Source organism: Spodoptera frugiperda, chromosome 15 (genome assembly GCF_023101765.2).
Source record: "Spodoptera frugiperda isolate SF20-4 chromosome 15, AGI-APGP_CSIRO_Sfru_2.0, whole genome shotgun sequence".
Lineage (NCBI taxonomy): Eukaryota > Metazoa > Arthropoda > Insecta > Lepidoptera > Noctuidae > Spodoptera > Spodoptera frugiperda.
This window is the reverse complement of record NC_064226.1, coordinates 5348421-5367633: the sequence shown is the minus strand read 5'-3', so window position 1 is coordinate 5367633 and position 19213 is coordinate 5348421. Positions and strand designations below refer to the sequence as shown.

Below are 19213 nucleotides of genomic sequence, written 5' to 3'. Positions count from 1 at the left end.
CAACCCGAGCTATTTTACTTTTGAGGGCGACTGGGCGGCAATTTGAGTGCTTTGACATTCATTTATCTCCATTATAGATCTGTGGAGGTAACACAGGGTAACGGGTCCCTGGTGTGTAGTACCCACACTAGCCTGGATGAACCAGCTTAGCCCGCTCGTTGCTTGCTTTAATGTTTACTTGGGTCCACGTAGGACCTTTATTGTACCTACGCTGTTACTAGGGTCTTTAGTTTCACTCTCCCTGTAATTACAACTATCCTCTTTGTCAAATTTTAATTAAAATAACAGTATTGTATTTTTAATTAAAACTAAAGACAGTTTATTTAACTGGTAGGCTACCTACGTAAAAAGTAACAAGGTTTTGTAACGTCCCGTCTCCCCATTTCACGAAAAAATTAAAAATCTTTATCACAATCGTAAATGGCGAGGCATAAATTCAGAATTCTATTTCTAGTATAAAACAAATCCTAAAAACGTTTAAAATACGCTTTCGGAAAAGGAAACAAAGAACAAAACCATACTATATTTGGCATTCACGCATTTATTTATCATAAAGTGTAGGCATTTCCCGGCAATTTACATGAAAATTCCACACATTCAGTCGTTTAACGTCGAACTGATAGGTAATTGTGCATGATAAAAAGGCGTCCGGTGGCATTTTTCCCGCACCCCTTGTTAGCAGTCAAATGACTGTCATCTGCCGAAAGTGACCGGGTAAAACGACTTTATTATAATCAACTTGTTGCGAATGAACCGAAATTCATTAACTGCCTCACATTTACTATTCATTTTAGACGTACAATTTTGTACGTTTAATTGAGATTTATTTTCAACTGAACGATAAACGAATGTAATGTGGTTAATATTTTGGAGACCGTAAGAGTAATTTAATTTATTTTGTGAAAGCTGAACTTTCATGAATAATACTGTAAGTACTTAATTGTATTTGTTAAGTTACTTTATTCTGTCTGCTTAGTATTAATAGACTGGTAGATTGGTAGATCTAATACTAAGTTATTTAATTCTCATATCTGAAAAGTATAGTAATTATATCCTTTAATCGTCATTCTCAGAGGCCTATGACGGGTAGTTCATTCACATTATCAAGAATAAAATTCATAATACGTCTGGAAAAAGAAAAGTTACGATTGAACATCTCTGTTTAACCTAACCCTATAAACTGCAGCAGTTACGCTTGCAGCTACTAATAAAAAGGTAGTTTGCAATTTGCAATATATTTTACTCAACTCCCCTAAACATTACTTAGTAGTAAAATTGTTTACTTTGAAAACGTGTACTTATATTACCTAACCCTTCGGGCCCTCAAAGGATGGATAGAGATGACTTTTATTACTTCACCGGACTGTGAATTTTCTCCCCTAAAGGCAAGTTTTGCTCTAATATCGTAAAAGAAAGAGCATTTTTTTCTTAAAATCTTTCCAGAATATTTTTCGTGTTTATAAAAAGCAGTCTAGGAACGAAAATTCTGCATGTTAATTAGAATTTATATTACGACAAACTTTACACTAAAACAATGACCGTTTCAAATTGCTTTTAATTCTTTTCAACCGTACTTATCGACTTAATCAAAGAAACAAGTCGTTTTCAACTTCTTTTTCAAAACTTTTTACTCTGGAACCTTCGATAAATTTTATGATTCCCGTATTTGCTTTTAGTAAGAGTTTTATATCCGATGTTTTACGGCATCAGTGTACATAAATTAGCTTTTATTTACGTATTTAAATCGCCTAATTAATACTGGTATAAAATGGGAGTATTTACATAGTTATGTATCTGTTAATGCACTTTATTTCCAATGTTTTAGTGATAAATGTAGTGGTTTTGGTGTAAATAATGTCGATAGGTAAATGTGGCATACAAAATAGTAGAGAATTGCATTACAGTTAATCATACCAGTAATATAATTAGAGCGATACTTTGTTCCTCATTTTGGTGTACCTAATTACTGCGGATAATGATGCGTTATTTTCCCTATTTATTTTGGTCTAGTTAAATGTTGAACTGATTAAATATACCTAACTAATATTATACTACTGCACACCTCACTGTTGTGGAAAGCTAGGCTATCGTAGGGTCAGACTAAGATAGAGTTGGAATGAAATCTAAATGAGGTCTTATCTGAAGAAGTGGTAGACTAGTATTTTTTTCATTAGTAGGGTACATACCTGAACTACATACTCAAGATATTATATGTATTTAAATATTGTATTAACACTCATTTGCTATGAGACCATTTCCGAATAGTAAGTACCAAATTATTTATTTTTTTGACCGAAGTTTTTATATTTCTATTACAATAGCTGCCCTATCGGTCGTGGGGTCAGCAAAAGCGACTGAGTAATTTCGAGGTCTTTTTTTTCAGTTTGAATAGTTTATATTCAGAAAGGAGGCACGATGTAGCATAACCTTTAGTTGAGCTTTTTGGAAATAATGCAGGAAAGTTGCATTTAGTTTCTAATTGCATTGTGCATCTCTGAAAAACCCTTCAGGGATTAATGATATTATTCACAATAATAGTAAAACTACTTCTAGCTGTACACATAAACACTGTTTTATTAAGGTTATTAACCGCTACGATAATACGTTGGTTCTGTCTCCCTCTAATTTGAGAGCACTTTCATGTCCCAGTCAATTTGCAAGCTTCCCAAGTACCCTCGAATCATCTTGATTCCGTTGAGAATAATTAGGTAGATCCTTTTTTCAGCTTTACTGGATATTTCATATTGGGTTCATTCTGTAGTCCTGCTTCTAGTAATTTAATTTTATGTTTTCTGTTTATTGAAAAAAAAATGTTGTGTAATGAGTTTCAGGTTTGATTACTGACTCGGATAAAGTATTACAATTAGAACAGAGAGTCAAGTTCCCTTTTTTTGAGTGGAGAAAATCATCCAATGACTTCTCCCGCCTTGGGCGAGGTGAGAGGGAGTGTCAGTCTCTTACTGGCTAAAAACCACCCCGTTCCTACTCCTGGTTTTTCAGCCGGAGCCACGGTAAACCCGCTAGGCAGTCCACAGCTCCAGATGATTCAAGTTCCCTAAGATCGGAAAAAGAAATAGAGGATCCTTGGAAGACCACTCAACAATTGCTCGTTAGGATTTTCTATCGATGTTTATTCGCTTGTAAGCTTTACATTATACTCTTTCATACTCACACACTCATGTCGATATCTCACTTTTGAGTAAATTTCAGTGAACTCACTGATTAGTTTTACAAAAGTACCTTTTGTCGATTTATTCATGGAAATTTTCTTTTCTATACTTACATAACACGATACTTACTTCATTGATTTAGAACATAACGTTTGGATTTTTATGAGAATTTGGAGAAGTATAATACACTATTTTTAATAACTAATGGATCGTTAGTCCAAATGATCTGGTTCGACCGCCTACAGGATTGTTGTATTTAGCGACTTTCTTTATAATATTTCATTTTATTTATTTTTTCAGGTACCATAACGGGACCAATAACATAACTGATGAAATGTTAGTAAACTTCAGTTTCTGTCCTCATTATAATTTAAGTCTATTTGTCTATAGCAAAATTTTTTGATCGTTATTCAAGGAATGGAATTCCTTGCCAGATTTACAACATGGGTGTAAATAAAATACCTATGAACAGGTTGCTAATAGCTTAGCTTGGTCATCATTGCTTACCACCAGACGAGATGGAGGCCAAACGTCATCTTAATAAGTATAAAAAAATCACAATACTATAAGGACTTCCTCATAATTGGATGTAACACGAGTGGGTCAACAGACATATAGCTACACAGCTACATATCAAAATTTTATTTCTCACTCCAATTATGAATTGGCTCACAATAATTAATTGGAATGAGCGTTCAGAGTGCTTACTTCAATTAAAATGCAATTAATATTTTTAATTGTTTATTTGTCGTTTGTTTTAATGCATTATATATTTAAATAAGTTTCATAACAAAAGGTTTTTCTTTAAGTAGTATGTATAAATAGCCTTAAACTATCGTTACTGTAGGTACCGACTGAATAGGTTGGTTATGAAGCGGATATATCTTTATGAAATTCGTATTAGATATATTTTTATATGTATTTATGTATTGTATAAAAATTATTATAATTGCAGTGATTACTTCAGCTAGAACAATTTAAATATGTTGGATCTTAAAGTTTTTGGTACGAACAGTCACATCTCTCCTTTGTGAAGTAATCTGGATTTTAAGCCCTTAAAATACTGGCGATTTCAGCTTGTGTTTTTAATTTCTCTTTATTTTAATGTTTTTTTAACAGAACTCAAACTGAAATGTGTAGTATTTTAAGGTTTAAGGCACAACGCACTAGTCAGCTATTATTTGACATTCTGAAGACATTTTTAAGACACAACCAATGGGCAAAAAATTCAGCCACGTAGTGCGTTTTCTGCTTAACAATATAAACATAGATTTTACATTAAAAAACAATGTACACAATCAGGGACTTTAACATTAACTTATAAACAAATAGTATATAATCACAATTATTAACAGAATGAAAACATTTCCTCTATACACATTTATATGTATTTTTGTTAGGTGTAGGTACAGTCAGTAGAAATAATCTGCAGCTTTATTATTTTACTCAACATACTTCGAACAATTATTTTACTTTTCTGTGTGAAATGAAGGACACTCATATATCAGTCTCTTAATATTACAGAGTTAATTTTCAAAAACAAAATTGCTCAAATCTTCTTGCAATTTAAAAAAAAACTTAAGTGAAAATCTCAATATCACTCTACCCAACCAGAAATGCAGAAAGACCTCGTATTTATCAGTAGTTCTTAACTTCGAAGTATGTCGATAAATTAATAAAATAGTCACAGATTTCTCTATTGCAAAGACATTTCAATATTTTCTAGTTTTTATGCAAAAACCGCATCGAAACCTATCAAACTTGAAACCAAAAACTTTCAGACCCAACACTCATTCACGTATTCACTAAGTACAAAAATATTAATTTCAGAATATCTATCAACAGAATATTATTAAAATAAGTTTCCATTGAAATCATTTTGTAAAGCCAATAAAACTGTATTTTGTACCCCTCATCATCAGAGCAACTGGTTTATTGTATAATCTATGTATTTATGTAGATAGGTAATTAATGTTCTTAGCATTTACTGTTAAAAAGTTTCATCTCTAAATACAACTAATAATAAGTATGCTATAACAATGTATCGAATTAAATTAACGACATAACATTTCAAATTATTCTATATTGCTCATATTTGTACAAAGTTTTCATTAAGTATTGGTGTTTTCAATTCTGAAAATATATAATGTATACTTTAATATTACACATGAATATAATATTCATTTATTATTGAACATCTTAGAGAATTTTACAAAGCACTTAAAGTAATCGAGTACCCATATATCTGAGGAACTAGTAAATAAATCAAATAAACGTTCACACTACGTACAAGTGAATGTGACAATCAATATTAGGTATAAACATGACTAAATAAGTAAGTAAGTACAAAATCGAAAATGTCTATAAAGTAATGTCTTTATCTGCACTGAGTAATATATTTACACGTCTATATACAAAGCTATCACATATTACATTTTATTCATATCACTATATACATTATTGCAAATTCAATGTTCCTCGTCATTTTGACGACAGTACACAACTTCGTTCGTATAACTTAGCAAAGAAAATATACCCGCGATATTGTCCTTTGCGCACAACTTATGTTAGACGTACACTATGTGTGGTTTCTCCGGCGTTCTGTGGTGAGGAATCGTCTCATAGGCAAACTGCTGGTAGATGTGCTCCTCACTGTCCTCCTGGTAGTAAGGATTCTTGTCCACACTATGCCACGGAGGATTCAACGAATGAAAGTTATTACTCACTGAGGACCCAATCATTAGATATCGGTCAACGTCTCTTTTGGCGTCCTGTTCCCTACTTCGCGTTGAGTAACCTAATCCATTCCCTAATTTTGACACATCACCATTCATCATGACACTCGTCATGACTTGTTTTGACTTATCCCCTTTACACTTCTTCAAGGGTCCCATGAAGTACAAAACACCACCAACCACGCTTATCACGATACTCACAGTAAGCACTACTACCGCTACTATCACCCATCCACTCGAGCACCCAAATTCCGACTCCGGAATCTGTACAAAGAGGACACCCTTTAAATGTGCTGGAGCTGCACACTTCACGTCCTCATAGTCTATTTTAAGAATGGAACTCGTGTTCCCAGACTTCCTGCTGCTGATTTCACTCTCTCGTCCAAGTTTCCACAACCACAACAAAGAACAATTGCATGCGAAGGGATTCCCAGCAATTTCCAGTTCTTGCAGTCTGTCTATTGGGAAATGTGACGCTTCAAGAGCCACTAATGCGTTGTTCTTCATATAGATGTGGGTCAGCTTCGGGTTGCCATGGAACAATCTGGGCGGAACTTCACCGACTTTGACATTTTCGTTCATCCATATTTTTTGCAAGTTTATATTGTCCACAAAAGCTCTTGAGTCAATTCTCTCCAATTCATAAAGTCTACTCAAGTGTAAATGTTTTAAATGGAAGAGACTTTGGAACGAAAGCGCCGTAACGTTTTGAAAAAAGTTTCCACTTAGGTACAAATGGGACAAGTTTGATAGTTTAGACAGGGCCGACGTCGGGATTGATGTCATGTTGTTATCACTCAGGTCCAGGTGCCGCAGTGACGGTAAGTTGTGAAATCCTAACTGATCCACACTTTCAATTAAATTGTTGTTCAAGTCTAAATGTTTCAATTCCTGCAAATATGGTATACCATGCTTTGGGACTTGTTCTATTAAGTTTTCTGACAAGTCTAGAACTTCTAGATGCATTATAAATGCGAGATTATTAGACGGTATGTCTAATATAGAATTGTTCTTGAGTGATATAATCTTCAGTGACATCAAAGGCTTGAAAGTATCCGGTTCAAACTTCACTAGTTTATTGTTAGACAAATCTAGCCTCTCTAGCGCAGTCAAGTCTTTAAATGTCTGCACGTGTATGTTTGATATTTCATTGTTTGCTAGATTTAAGTCGACAAGACTTTTCAGTCCAATAAATGTGTCCTTATCTAAGCGCTTTAGAAAATTATGGCTCAAATTAAGATGAGTCATTTCCATGTTGTTTTCAAAGTTTCTACTACCTAAGTCTACGATTCTGTTGTAGGAAATGTCGAGGACAGTAAGCTGCGTGTAGAAGCCGAAAGTGTAGAGAAGGTTGTCGATAGCATTGTGTGTTAGGTTGATGTGTGTGGCTTCTGGGTTCAGTTGTATGGGCACAATCTCCAGGCTGGCGTTGGCGCAGGAGGCGGCGCGTAGTGCGTCGTCGCAGGCGCAGCGCGCGGGGCATAGCGTGCGAGCTGCCGCGCCCCACGCCCATGCCACCACTACCACCCACCAGCGCCACTTCGCTACGCAGGAGCCCATAACATCTCATGTATACGCCACAGGAGATCTGTAACAAGATAATAAAATGTTGTAAATTTACTGTGAATGACACAATAACACGTCAAGTGCTGATGATAGTTATCCATATTATCAAATTACTACTATGTGTAATTTCCAAAATAAATGGCTAGTATATACTAGGTAACGTTGTTGTTATTGCTACATAACTCAACTGTATTCTGTACACAATTTGTGTCGAGGTTGGTCTCTAAAACGTACCTAATTAATTATATCTACAAAATAAGGAAAAATCTCATTGCCATAGATGGTATCAAGTTTATTTTTCGTGTAATTTATTGTTATCATAAAATTTTCTCCCTTAGGATGCATTGCCCTCGACCGAGGAGTAAAAATGTACATTATCGTAACACAAAATCTTAATATAATTTCTCCCGAAAACTGCAGATAACAAATGTGCTTCTCCGCAATTTGTATGGGGGAGTGGAATTGTTTGATCCAAATTAGGCCGATAAGAGACGTGCCGCGCCGGCAGAATTGTAGGCTCGCCACAAAAACTTTTTTATTATCCTACCTCGGCATCGTAGCCATCCGTCTGTCGTAGATAGAAGGCTGTTTAGTAGCATATTGCACAAACGCTGTTTACGTCGTTGATTTGTTATTCAATATAGCATTATGAGAACGACTTGTCATTTGTCGGCGGGTGGCGAGCAGCGCCGCGCGGCGGCACGTGCCGCAGGGTTAATGCGTTTCACGGCGCGCGCCCACTAGCGCACACCCGGCGAGCTCGCAACCCATATTGCGCACCTTTATTTATCGTCCCGCATTTCCCGCAAGACGAATGTTCTCAGTAAACGGGAAACTAGCGGGCAGCACTCTGCCGCTAATCCTCCGCCGCTCCAGCGCTTCCTCAACAATACCGCCCAAAATGCTCGGCGATTTAACAAAGGAGCCTTCGGTAGGTACTTTAAATTAAATGTTCGGCTTTACAATTCGACGGAATGTATAATGAATAGCACCGTAACATCTGTTAACGAAGGCGAACGATCTAGAAAGTTTTCACGCGCGGGAATAACTAATTGCGAAGGTTGGAATTCAATTTATGGTTTCTAGTGCGCCTCTCGGGAGATCACGCCATGCTGAAGTATTAATAATGCAAAACAGTGTCACGGAAAGTTTTCGATTCCAAATGCAAATTGAATTAGGAAACAAAGTTGTGAGTGTTGAACTTTCGGCTTGTCATCATCGGCTGTATCGCGATTAACATCCATTTTGTGTAATTAACATGAAAATTACACCAACTTTTCGAAATCTTCAGAATATTTTAACTCCCATGCATAAACAAACTCATAGCCAGCCTCAAGAAGCAATCCATTTACAGTTTGAATGCATCGGATGCTATCATTGTGGACGATACTTTGCAAACCAAACATATTCAGATCCACACAAAGGGGAGGATAAACAGTCAGCATCTCGGTGGAATCCGGCGTCTCGAACCACATTGTTCCATCCGATAGGTAGTACAAGCGAGTCCATATAAAGATGCGAGAAAACGGCACCTACCTCCCCCAGAAACTCGATATCGCTCGACGCGAATAGATTACACCGGCCCGCCTGAATTACAGAAACCATACGTAGTCCTTGATACATTGAGGATCCCGTATTAGGAAGGATTAATTCTGTTACATTCCAAATGTATTCGGCATCGCGACAACGTGAAAGATTGCATGTTTAATCATTTTGAGACTCGCGTCGAGGGGATGATTACTTTTCGCTACAATGAGGATCTGGACTTAAGTATATTTTCGATTTTCATGTAAGTTTTATTGAGATTACTTTGCATTTTAATGAATATTTTTAGCTTTTAAGTTACAACCGTAGAACAGTTTTTGCTTCTAGATTGCTCACGCAGGACTACATGTTAGTAACACTACGCTTCATTCGTTTCATTGTATATAGTAAGTATAATTAAATATTTTGTGTATCTGTACGTCAGACACGATTTTTAATATTCATACGGAGGTGGTTGCGGTTCGGCGCGGATGAAAAAATGCAAAGGGTAAGGGCACGCCCTCCATTTCCGAATCTAAACTGCCCTGGCCGCCACTCTTTTGTCTTTTAATTTCCTGTCCGCCAGAGTGCGCTCCCATCGTGAATTTTACTTTCGTGAGCTTCGTTAACTTATATCGGTCTTTGTTGTTGCCTATTGAACTTTTCCATTACCGACGTCATCGATTGAAACCGCTAAATTCGTTGGAAAATTCTCGTCGCAGAAATCGACGCCCCCCTCCAAAAACAATATGAACAACGACTCGATCCCCGTTTTCCTTTTATAAATCGAGTATGTTTTCAAGTTTTTGTTTTGTTTTCGTACCGTCGAAGCTCTTGAAATGGAAATTAAATATTTCCTTATTGAAAAGTTTGAGTGTTATAAACATTTAGATGCGGATTTTAATAATTGTAAGAAAGTTTCTTTCGTTTCGACTGACTGCAAATAAGGATTTTAAGTAAAGTTCATTTTCTTTTTAAACAGTGTATTGTATTGCTTTGAAGAAGTTGTTCGAATAAACATTTTCTTGGGAAGCACTGAGACATGGTTTGTTAATGTCCGTCACGTATCAGCGCTTATTATCGCTAGCTTTACTGTTCGTGTGTCGCCACGTTTTAATGAACTCATTATTTTAAGTTAATATGCATTGTACTTTGTCGTTTCCTGTCCCAATTCCATAACGCGTGTTTAGTATTAGTTTCACATTTAGAGAATATTAACCCGGCAACCGCTTTTGTAAAGCGGTTTTGGGTGCTCGACCCGGCAAAACTGGCGACCTTCCTAATTACACCATAACATCTAAACACCGTTTAGGCCGCGACGCTAAGGGATGCCCGTAATATATTATACAGTTTCGCTTACGAAATTCAATATCAAGGGTTTCAAATCTCCCCTGAGCATTAATAGGACTAAACGTCATCGGCACCATTTAAATTATTATCAAAACTATCCGTTTACCTCGGGCTGTCGTCCTTTAGGCCTAATTGCGTAGACGAGCCAATCGGACTCGTCGAACCAAACGGTCCCCACTAAAGTTATCACGGTGTTAATACAACTTGAGACGTTACTAACACAAAGGACGCTTTACGAGGGGCTGGGACAATAAAACCAGTGTAAAAGTCGGCTAACCGCTCCTCTCGCCCTCCCCAGGAAAATATCTTAGCCCTCTCCACATTTATGAGTTGCTTAAGTCGTGCTCTGCCGTTTTTAAAATAGTCTCTCAGAGTTAAGCCGAAAAGTTTGGAGCTGAACATATTGAAATAGGAGGCGAATAGTTTTCGGGACTTATTTTTTAGGGAAAATGAAATATGTTTTGTTCATTCGGGACGAGTGCGTACGTGTCGTGTTTGACGGTAGTAAGTAACGGTGTGAGTGGCGGGTGGTGCTAGCGGCCATAATGAGAAAACTTGGCCGGCTGAGGAGAATGCAGCGTGGTAGTTACTCGCAGCGGGCGAATCTAAGCGGAGCGGCGCGCGGCGTACATTCACTTCTTACAATGAGTTCTATTAGAATGAATGCCTGCGCCTACAATCTCACATACATTACTCGCACGACTGTGTAAATGTAGCTTAAATTATAAAAACTATTTGGCTACACTATTGTAGTATTTAACCAATCATTTTCAAACTCAAAGCTTAAGTAGAAAACCTAACATAATTAAGAGACAAACACAGCCTCATGACTATTAATTAAAGTACTTTGCAAGTAAACAAAAGTTTCCAAATATATTCTCATTAATGGCTATTTAAATGAAAATCTCGCTTGTGCACGTAAAAGTGTTGGATTGTTGAAAGAAACTTTTAATTTGATCTTGGGAATTCAAACGTCCTTGACTGGGAAGTGTCTAAGTTAGCACGCTTTGGTGCTCTCCTGTCTAGGGCTCTCGTAATAACAATCTACTTACTATTTGTAAGCAGGACAGACAGAAATACAGGTGTAGTGAAAAACATAAATAAATAAGGCCAAACAAAACTTTATGTAACATTATTAAAATGATTGAGAAACACTAATGTTCTATTTATAGGAAAAAATACTACTACCGACTGCTACTTTAAACACTCACCTTTAAAGGCTTTTAAATGTTACACTAACAAAAAAAACATGACAACAAAACGTTATCCCTGAACTTATCCAGCACATGCAATAATAAACACCATTAACACCGCTCTTTATCAACTTTATGGTGCTTCCACACCATTGTTGGTTGCACATGCTTATCGAAATGTTTTCAACTTGTGGAGAGGTGCCGACGATTTATGTTCACGTACTTCAAATTGTTACTATAAACAAAATTAGTGTCAGGCTTTAATAACACTGTATAGTATATAACGTAGAACCTAAATGACGTCCGCGGTCCATAAATATGATTAATAAAGCCAATTGACCCTCACCCCCAATCAAAGTAGGGAGCCGCTAATCGAAGCTGCAAATCAATTTAATCAAAGGGCCATCGATTTAAAGCAGATAAACGCTGGTCATCACCGATTAGCAGGGTGTTCGCGCCCTAATCGGCGCTCGCTAACAAATTTTAATATCACCGGCAGCACACCTGCCGATAGTTGCACGCTCCGACGCTATTGATTTTGCAATCAAAGCTCCGTTAGAGAGCCACGCTACTTCACCGCGGGTATAACCAGATTTATTAATACATTGCCCATGATACTCTTTCGAACAATTTCCATTACACAGGAAATACATTTTTTAGCAAACATTCCCACATCGCTACGTGTGCCACAACATTTTTATGTAGTTCAAGTTTCTAACAGACTCCTAACTAGGATTTCCTGTCCTATAAAAACTAGAGCCACCGCAACTCGGACCAGAACGAATAAAAAGTAAGCTAGTTCATTAAAGCACAAAATAAAGTCACCTATGTGGAAAACGACGAGTCTATTTTATGTCCTCCTATTACTTTAATGTCTAACGTTAAATAAAGAAAAAACGTCACGTCGTCGTTACGTTCACAATGCAGAATGTTGCCACAAAATATCTTTCCTTCAGATAGGTACCCCCTCGCGACGACGGCTTACGGTAGAGAATAAAAAAGGAACTTTAGCGAACAAAACGTCTACACAATTCCATTTTCTCTTTCACCAACAGAGCGAGTCTTAGTGAATCAGGCTCCTGTATGGACGCCTTTATAAACGCAATAATGAGGAGTGCTAAGGCGGTATTCAGGCGTGCACCCTAACGAGAGGTGCCGATGAATCGCCCATGAGCCGAGCACAAAACTTGCCACTTGGGGCGGTAATAGCGCCGGCCGCTACACGCGACTCGGCGCCTCGCCGTAGTCGCCGCAGCTTCGCTACCGCCTCGGCACCGACTACGGCTCGCCAAAGGGCTTTTAGCGATCACCAACTTGCTTTTGCTTTGACTTTCATTGCTGAGCGAGGATTAGGCGTGCCCCGGCTCGATTGGATGCGGCCCACGGATGAATAGTCAATGAATTTAGGCCAAGCAACGGCGGCGCAAATTAAAAGCGTACTTGTTTACTTTTAACTCTATTTCAAAAAAGTGTCTACACTGATTCGTGCTGGGAAAAAAGAATATATCGTGACTCGTTTCGTAAGCTGGACTACCGAAATTGAATGTTGTTTTATAAAGCTTTTAATTCCGTTGAACTCAACGTATTTTCACTGCTTTCATTCAAATTGTGTAGCTATAAAGCTTGCTTATTCCCGAGAGCTTTGAAGAATAGAAGTTTGCATCTGTACGTACAGGATTTCCGCGGTGTTCGCCGCAAGACTACGGATCGCGGTGTACGCTTAGAAACTCCCGACTTCAACTTTCGTAGACAGGAATAAAAAACAACAATCATGAATTGTTTGAATGTTAATAAAACTTTTCCTTTGAGAAAATATACTCCGTAATAAAATTAAAAAGTTAATGTTTGCATTATAAGGTAAGACTTGGATAGAGGAGAAGGTTAAGCGTTCCGGGTTAGAAGAGACGGTTGCAAATGACGTGCTTAAGTGAGAGGTATCGAACGATCTCTTACTAAGCCCGCAAAACGGTCTCGGCCTAAATGAAGTCGCGACGCGCCGCTCATCTAAAGCATACTGCGAAATTAGTCAATCCTATCGCAGCCATCTTTAACGGAGTCGGTGAGGCTGAATAATGAAATAGCTCGTTCAGACGGCGGATAGACGATATCGACACTGTGGCCCATTGGAACGCGACCGCTCGCCCGAGCACAAGCGAAAATCCCACGGATTCCGTGTGAGATATCTGGCTCCACTTTTAGGGTTATTAAGTGAAGTGGGTTTTAGGGAAATGAGCCGACGAATAAATCTACTCTCCCTTAGAATCGAAAAATCTGTGTTCTCCGTAAATAAGGAATGCCCATGAAATAAATTAGACAGGCTCATATATTGTCTTCATCGGGGCTGTGGGAAGCATCCCCGACAGATAAAAATCCGCGCTCGTACGGCCAGATTGCCAATAAGGCGAATGGAAGTGGAGCAGTTATCGTTGATAAAACCGTTGTTCTTCGTTTACAAGAAAGGGAGTTAAATGTTGTTATTGTGATTGTAAATAAAAATTGGATTTCTATTATTCTGTACAATGCAGTACTCAGAGTAGTGCAAGACTGCAGTAACAATGTTATAGAGTGGACTACGAACAATGTTGTAAATATAAATGCTTGAAATTTTAATATAATCTAGTCCTAACGTATCTAGTAGCAAAAGTAGATTTGTACACTAAAGGCACGTCAGAGAATAATAAAAAAAAAAAACACAAAATGTTTTCGTACAAACATTTTCACCGTACACCAAATATCATCTTCCAATGTTCGCTAACTGACATATTCATTTCTTTCCTACAGTTTTATTAAAGGCGAATACAAAACGCGGCCTCATCCGAGCGGGCACAAAGCCCAATGCACACCCAGAAGCTAAGCTTACCCGGGACTCCGCAAGCGTAACTTGCAACAAAATCCCACGTTCACGTTTCCATTCCGTATTGCAGTGTACTGAGGATCCCCTTTAACGTATTCCGCGTTGCAACCGAGACGGCGGGGTTAGGGCGCGCGGTGACGGTAATGCGTTTTATGAATGAATGAACGAATGAATGGGAGGATTTCACTTCCAACTAACCGTTGGTTTGAGCAAAAGCGCAGCCGACGCACCGCACCGGTAAGATTTTTACGGCTTTGACTGGAGTTTCCGCATTTGGTTTGTAAAGATAAATTTTGAAGATTTGCTCTAGTGTCGTCGGAACATCAGTGTGAAAAACATATTGGCTCAATTTTATACTCGACGTGTCATGGCACCATTGCAGTTTATTACGATGCATAAAGTTTGAAGGGAGAGATACGACACTTGAGTTCAGACAGCATAAAGAGAACGAGGTGATTTAGTGAGCATGTCTCGAGGACGGCATTCTTGGATTAAATGACTAGTACACATAAATTTCACTTAACCGTCTACTATAACATGTCACTCAAAATTTACTCCTGTAATAATAAACCCTTTCGCACAATAGGCGCTTGAGTGTTGTAATTTACTTTATCTGAAAGCTTACAAACATTCAAACTAAACACTGAAGATAAACAAAACGTAAACAGTGTATACCTCATTTGCCCAACCCACTTTGATGGACGACTTATCGATCAGTTTATTTTTAAACGAAATTCTGACTATTCAATATAGAATAGGTAGTTTAGGTGTAGATGCATCACTATAATTGCTTCAAAGAAGTGTGAAATCGACCTACCCAGTGAGGCGCACCCTGACTAGGCTAGGTATTTATTAATGAATGCGCCTGCAAACGGTCGGTGACACTCAAAGGACAGATGATTCGATTAATTCAATTTTCCGTGTGGACGCTTTGATTGCGAATGCAATAAGACCGAAACTGTTCTGTATCAACCCACTTTGATTGTCGGCGGTCTTAGAAAAAAAAACATATGGTGTTTGTGACAGTAGAGAAATGAGAAAAAGCGATGTGAGTTTTCATTTCCCGTTGGTTATGGCTTTTATTGCATCAGCTTCTATTCTATGTAGTTGAAATCGTGTACTATTTGCAACATACCAAGATATTCTGTGAGATATTCATATAAAAATCATTACAATTTCCATACAGGAATGTGTACCTCTAATAAAAACGTGACAAAATCCCCAGCAATTTAATATAAGCTCCTACAACAAACGAATGCACATTCAATTGGTTGACAGAGTCACATACTGAGACCATCACGACGCATACCAATTCAAAAATGGTAAGAAAGGACGTGTGATAATATTAGGCAATTTATAACAACGTCAGTGTCATTAGGAGTCGCTCATACAACATATTATGTGTGCACTTAAATTGTATATAGCTATCATAAAATGCTCTTCACGTAGCCTGTAAAGAACAATACCTCATTGTAATAACCCGAGTAACTGTCGAAGAATTTAAAACTTAAAATGCATTATAATTTGATCAAGTATTCAGCCGTAAAATCAACTTCAAAGGTTCCCTAAGTAATAACTTTTGAAGGAAAGAAGGCTTGTGATTTCATTGACGACTTTTTCATGCAAATCTAAGCGAGATTTTCACAGAAATCGACTGAGATTTGAGTTTTTGCTACCTTTAGAATATTCCGAGTATAAAATTAATGTTCTCGGCTTACTCGAATTTGTGAAAAGCCCCGCATTTATTATTGTACTTGGTAATAACGGTTTATTCCTCGAAAAGGTACCTAGGCACAGATGTAGATAAGATAAGCAGAGTTTTATTTTAGGGTTTACAATAGAAAACTATTAACGATCTCGCAGAATTCCCGACTTCGTACTACATATTAAACAAACTACATCGAACGACCCAACAATACTTAGCCCAACTTGAGGATCGAACGCAAGACATCGTGCTTGACCTAATAAATAAATAAATGTTAATGGGAAAGATAAAATCTAACTACAATATTACGGTCCTACATTTAACTTTATAATCTCGAATCTCTTAGAAAAATATTTGCATAGGAATGTAGTCTTAATATTTCACGGTACTATGAACTTGTTTCTATTTTCTATGAAAAATTCTAACAACACATCTAAATTCCTGAGCCGCGCATGCGTCCTGCAAGTGGCGATTATAAAAACATTGGCTGCGCAAGCACATTCACCGTTACTTTAGGGCTACCACAATTTGTACTAAATTACATTCTTGCCTAGTTTTACAAATAAATTAAAAAACATTGAAAAATATTCTATTATGAAATGAAGTAAGGACATCTACAAACTACTTAGTTTTATAACAGCAGCATAAGAAGCAGCATTAATTTTTGCACCTCCATGCTCATCATCGATGTAATAATACCAATGTCTACATCGCATTATTATTCAACGTAGTGTCAGTAGAGGTACAGAGAACACCTACTTCCCTTTAGTTTACTATTTCCTACACCACAGACTGAGACTATAAAACACAGGATAAATCCACACCTGATACTTACAAAACAAGGAAACATAAAACAGGGACTGTTTGAAAACTCGCGACTGGAGCGGACATGATATTTTACTATGAGCGGTGATAACTCACGAACTAGTAGACGGCAGCCCTACGGTTCTTGAGTGACTATAGGCCGTTTTACAGGCGGACTGTGTGACAGGTGCTTCCTCTCCATTTACTTGTGATAGACGAGCGAAATCTAACAAATGGTTACGTGCGAACAAAAATAACGTCAAAGAAATTCTGTTCGATATTAAAATATTCAACGGTTTGATCGCGATATTTCGTCCGGTATCTACTCCGGCTGTCAAAAATGAGATATGGTTTTAGTAGATACGCGGCGTATTGAACGAAACCAGGGTCTGTTTTTGCTTGCGGAGTGGAGAATTGAGTTTTAAGAAGTTGTTTTATAAATTCGATGTTTCTTTGTTCTAAAAATAAGAATTGCTGTGTTATTTTACGCGAGTTTAATGATTTATGCGTGACTTTACTATTAAAAAAACCGCTAATTTAATTGTTCGTATATTTTTATGTTCCGTCTAAAATATTCAGTGGTAATCACAGGTTCAAGAGTCAGAAACATTACTTTAAAACGATGGTAGCAATTAAGATTACAGCCCGTATAACAATCATAAACTACATAGTAAAATTCCGTAGTTAACTGCGTTGAATCATCATAAGATATCATAGAATCGGTAGTAAGATTAAATTGTTCAACTATTTGAAAATTTGAAAGTCACAACAGAATAAATTAAATGGTCTGTGTCGCATCCGATGGTTCAGGAATGAATTCCGAGAAGTATCGTCGTTGACCATACAAAACATCTTATTATTATCGGTCACAATATTATTCCTATTCGAATGCATTAGATACATATCGCTTGATTCATAAAGTAAAGGGAGGAACACTAATGATCAGATTAAGATATCAGAATTTTAAAGCAGCATTAAATGGGAGTCACCTCGCGACCTGCGCTAACAACATTAATAAACAAGCTTGATTATGTTTGTATTTATATATAATTCGAACTTTATTGTTGTCGGTCTAACAAGGTTACGTGACTATATGCAGTAAAAGTTTTAAACTCGATTCGGTTCACGTGTGAAATCGGAACTTGGTTCCCATGATACGATATTAAACGTCAAAACTACATGCATATAGGCGATTCTGAACGGTCTCCCACGAAATGTTATGGCCTACCTCAGTGGCAGTGTGTCCGTTATCCGAGGATATCTACGCTGTGTTACACAATACACTATATCGAATATCGCTGTGACCAACTTGCGTACTCAAAAATGTAGATTGACGTGGGCTTATGGACCGTGAAACCGCGGTTTTTCGAACCGTGTGAAGATACCCGAAAATAGAAAACAAAACCAAAACCTGCCCACTATAAAATGCTACGTTTAACACGAAACATTTTTTTCAACAAAATGTCAGCCAGTCTAAAATAACTTTGTGCAACTTTTAATTGAACAGGAAATATGAAAGACTCAGTAAACTAATTAATTTTTAAAGTATTCCGTACTATAAAACTTATTGACCTCATTTTTAAATCAAAGTGTTCAGAGTTAAGAATGTTTAAATACCGTTAATTAAAAACTTTAGTGCAGGGAATGAATCGGTAGTTTCCTTTAAGTATTCATGTTTTACTAGAGAAATTCTTTCTCGATGAAAGGAACCGGGAGTTAAGAAATACAACTAAGTATAAACGCTTTGAATGATAGTAGCTTTTTAAATTACTTGAGTTTGTTAATGAAAATAAAAAGAAGATTGTAAGATCCCACAATCCCACAGCTTATCGTCACCTAGACAAAATATTCACAGACGGTAAAGTAACCCATTCTTGCGGTAAAAAAGCCACTAGCATGTTCCGTTCCGACCAGTATCAAATGTAGATTAACAAAATTCAAAAAGTTCTCACCGTCGCGCTCCACTGCCGATCAATATAACGTCTTCAAACTTCCATAATTATTTTCCGAGCGAACCAATACAACAATTACACAATTCGATACGTTCTCTGTGATCTCAGTTCTATATATTATATTACGTGCAGTAAAAACTATTACAAATTCTTTGTGTAATTGTTAGAAATAGTTTAACGGCTCGAATCGGCGTGAAGTCAAAACAAAATGTTTATGGAAACTGATACAACATGGCCGTCGATTTGCGTTTAATTATGGCCCGCTATTAATTATTATGTGCACTTGTGAAGTGCAGGCTATTTGAAGTATTAATTTTTATGGGACTATTAACTGGATGGTGATAGACGTGTATTATAAAA

The 19213-nt window shown here is 37.2% G+C and overlaps 1 protein-coding gene across 3 annotated transcripts in view; it reads right to left on the bottom strand.

Annotated features, from left to right (window-relative positions):
- Nucleotides 1–3898: 3898 nt before the first annotated feature.
- The window catches only part of LOC118274884 (toll-like receptor 6), a 66456-nt gene continuing 51141 nt past the window's right edge, over nucleotides 3899–19213 (bottom strand). For all 3 annotated transcript variants that reach the window (XM_035592656.2, XM_035592647.2, XM_035592662.2), the window contains one exon: nucleotides 3899–7493. In XM_035592656.2, coding sequence (XP_035448549.2) covers nucleotides 5738–7465 — 1728 coding nt within the window. In that variant the 5' untranslated portion in view covers nucleotides 7466–7493 and the 3' untranslated portion in view covers nucleotides 3899–5737. The remainder of the gene's footprint in view (nucleotides 7494–19213) is intronic.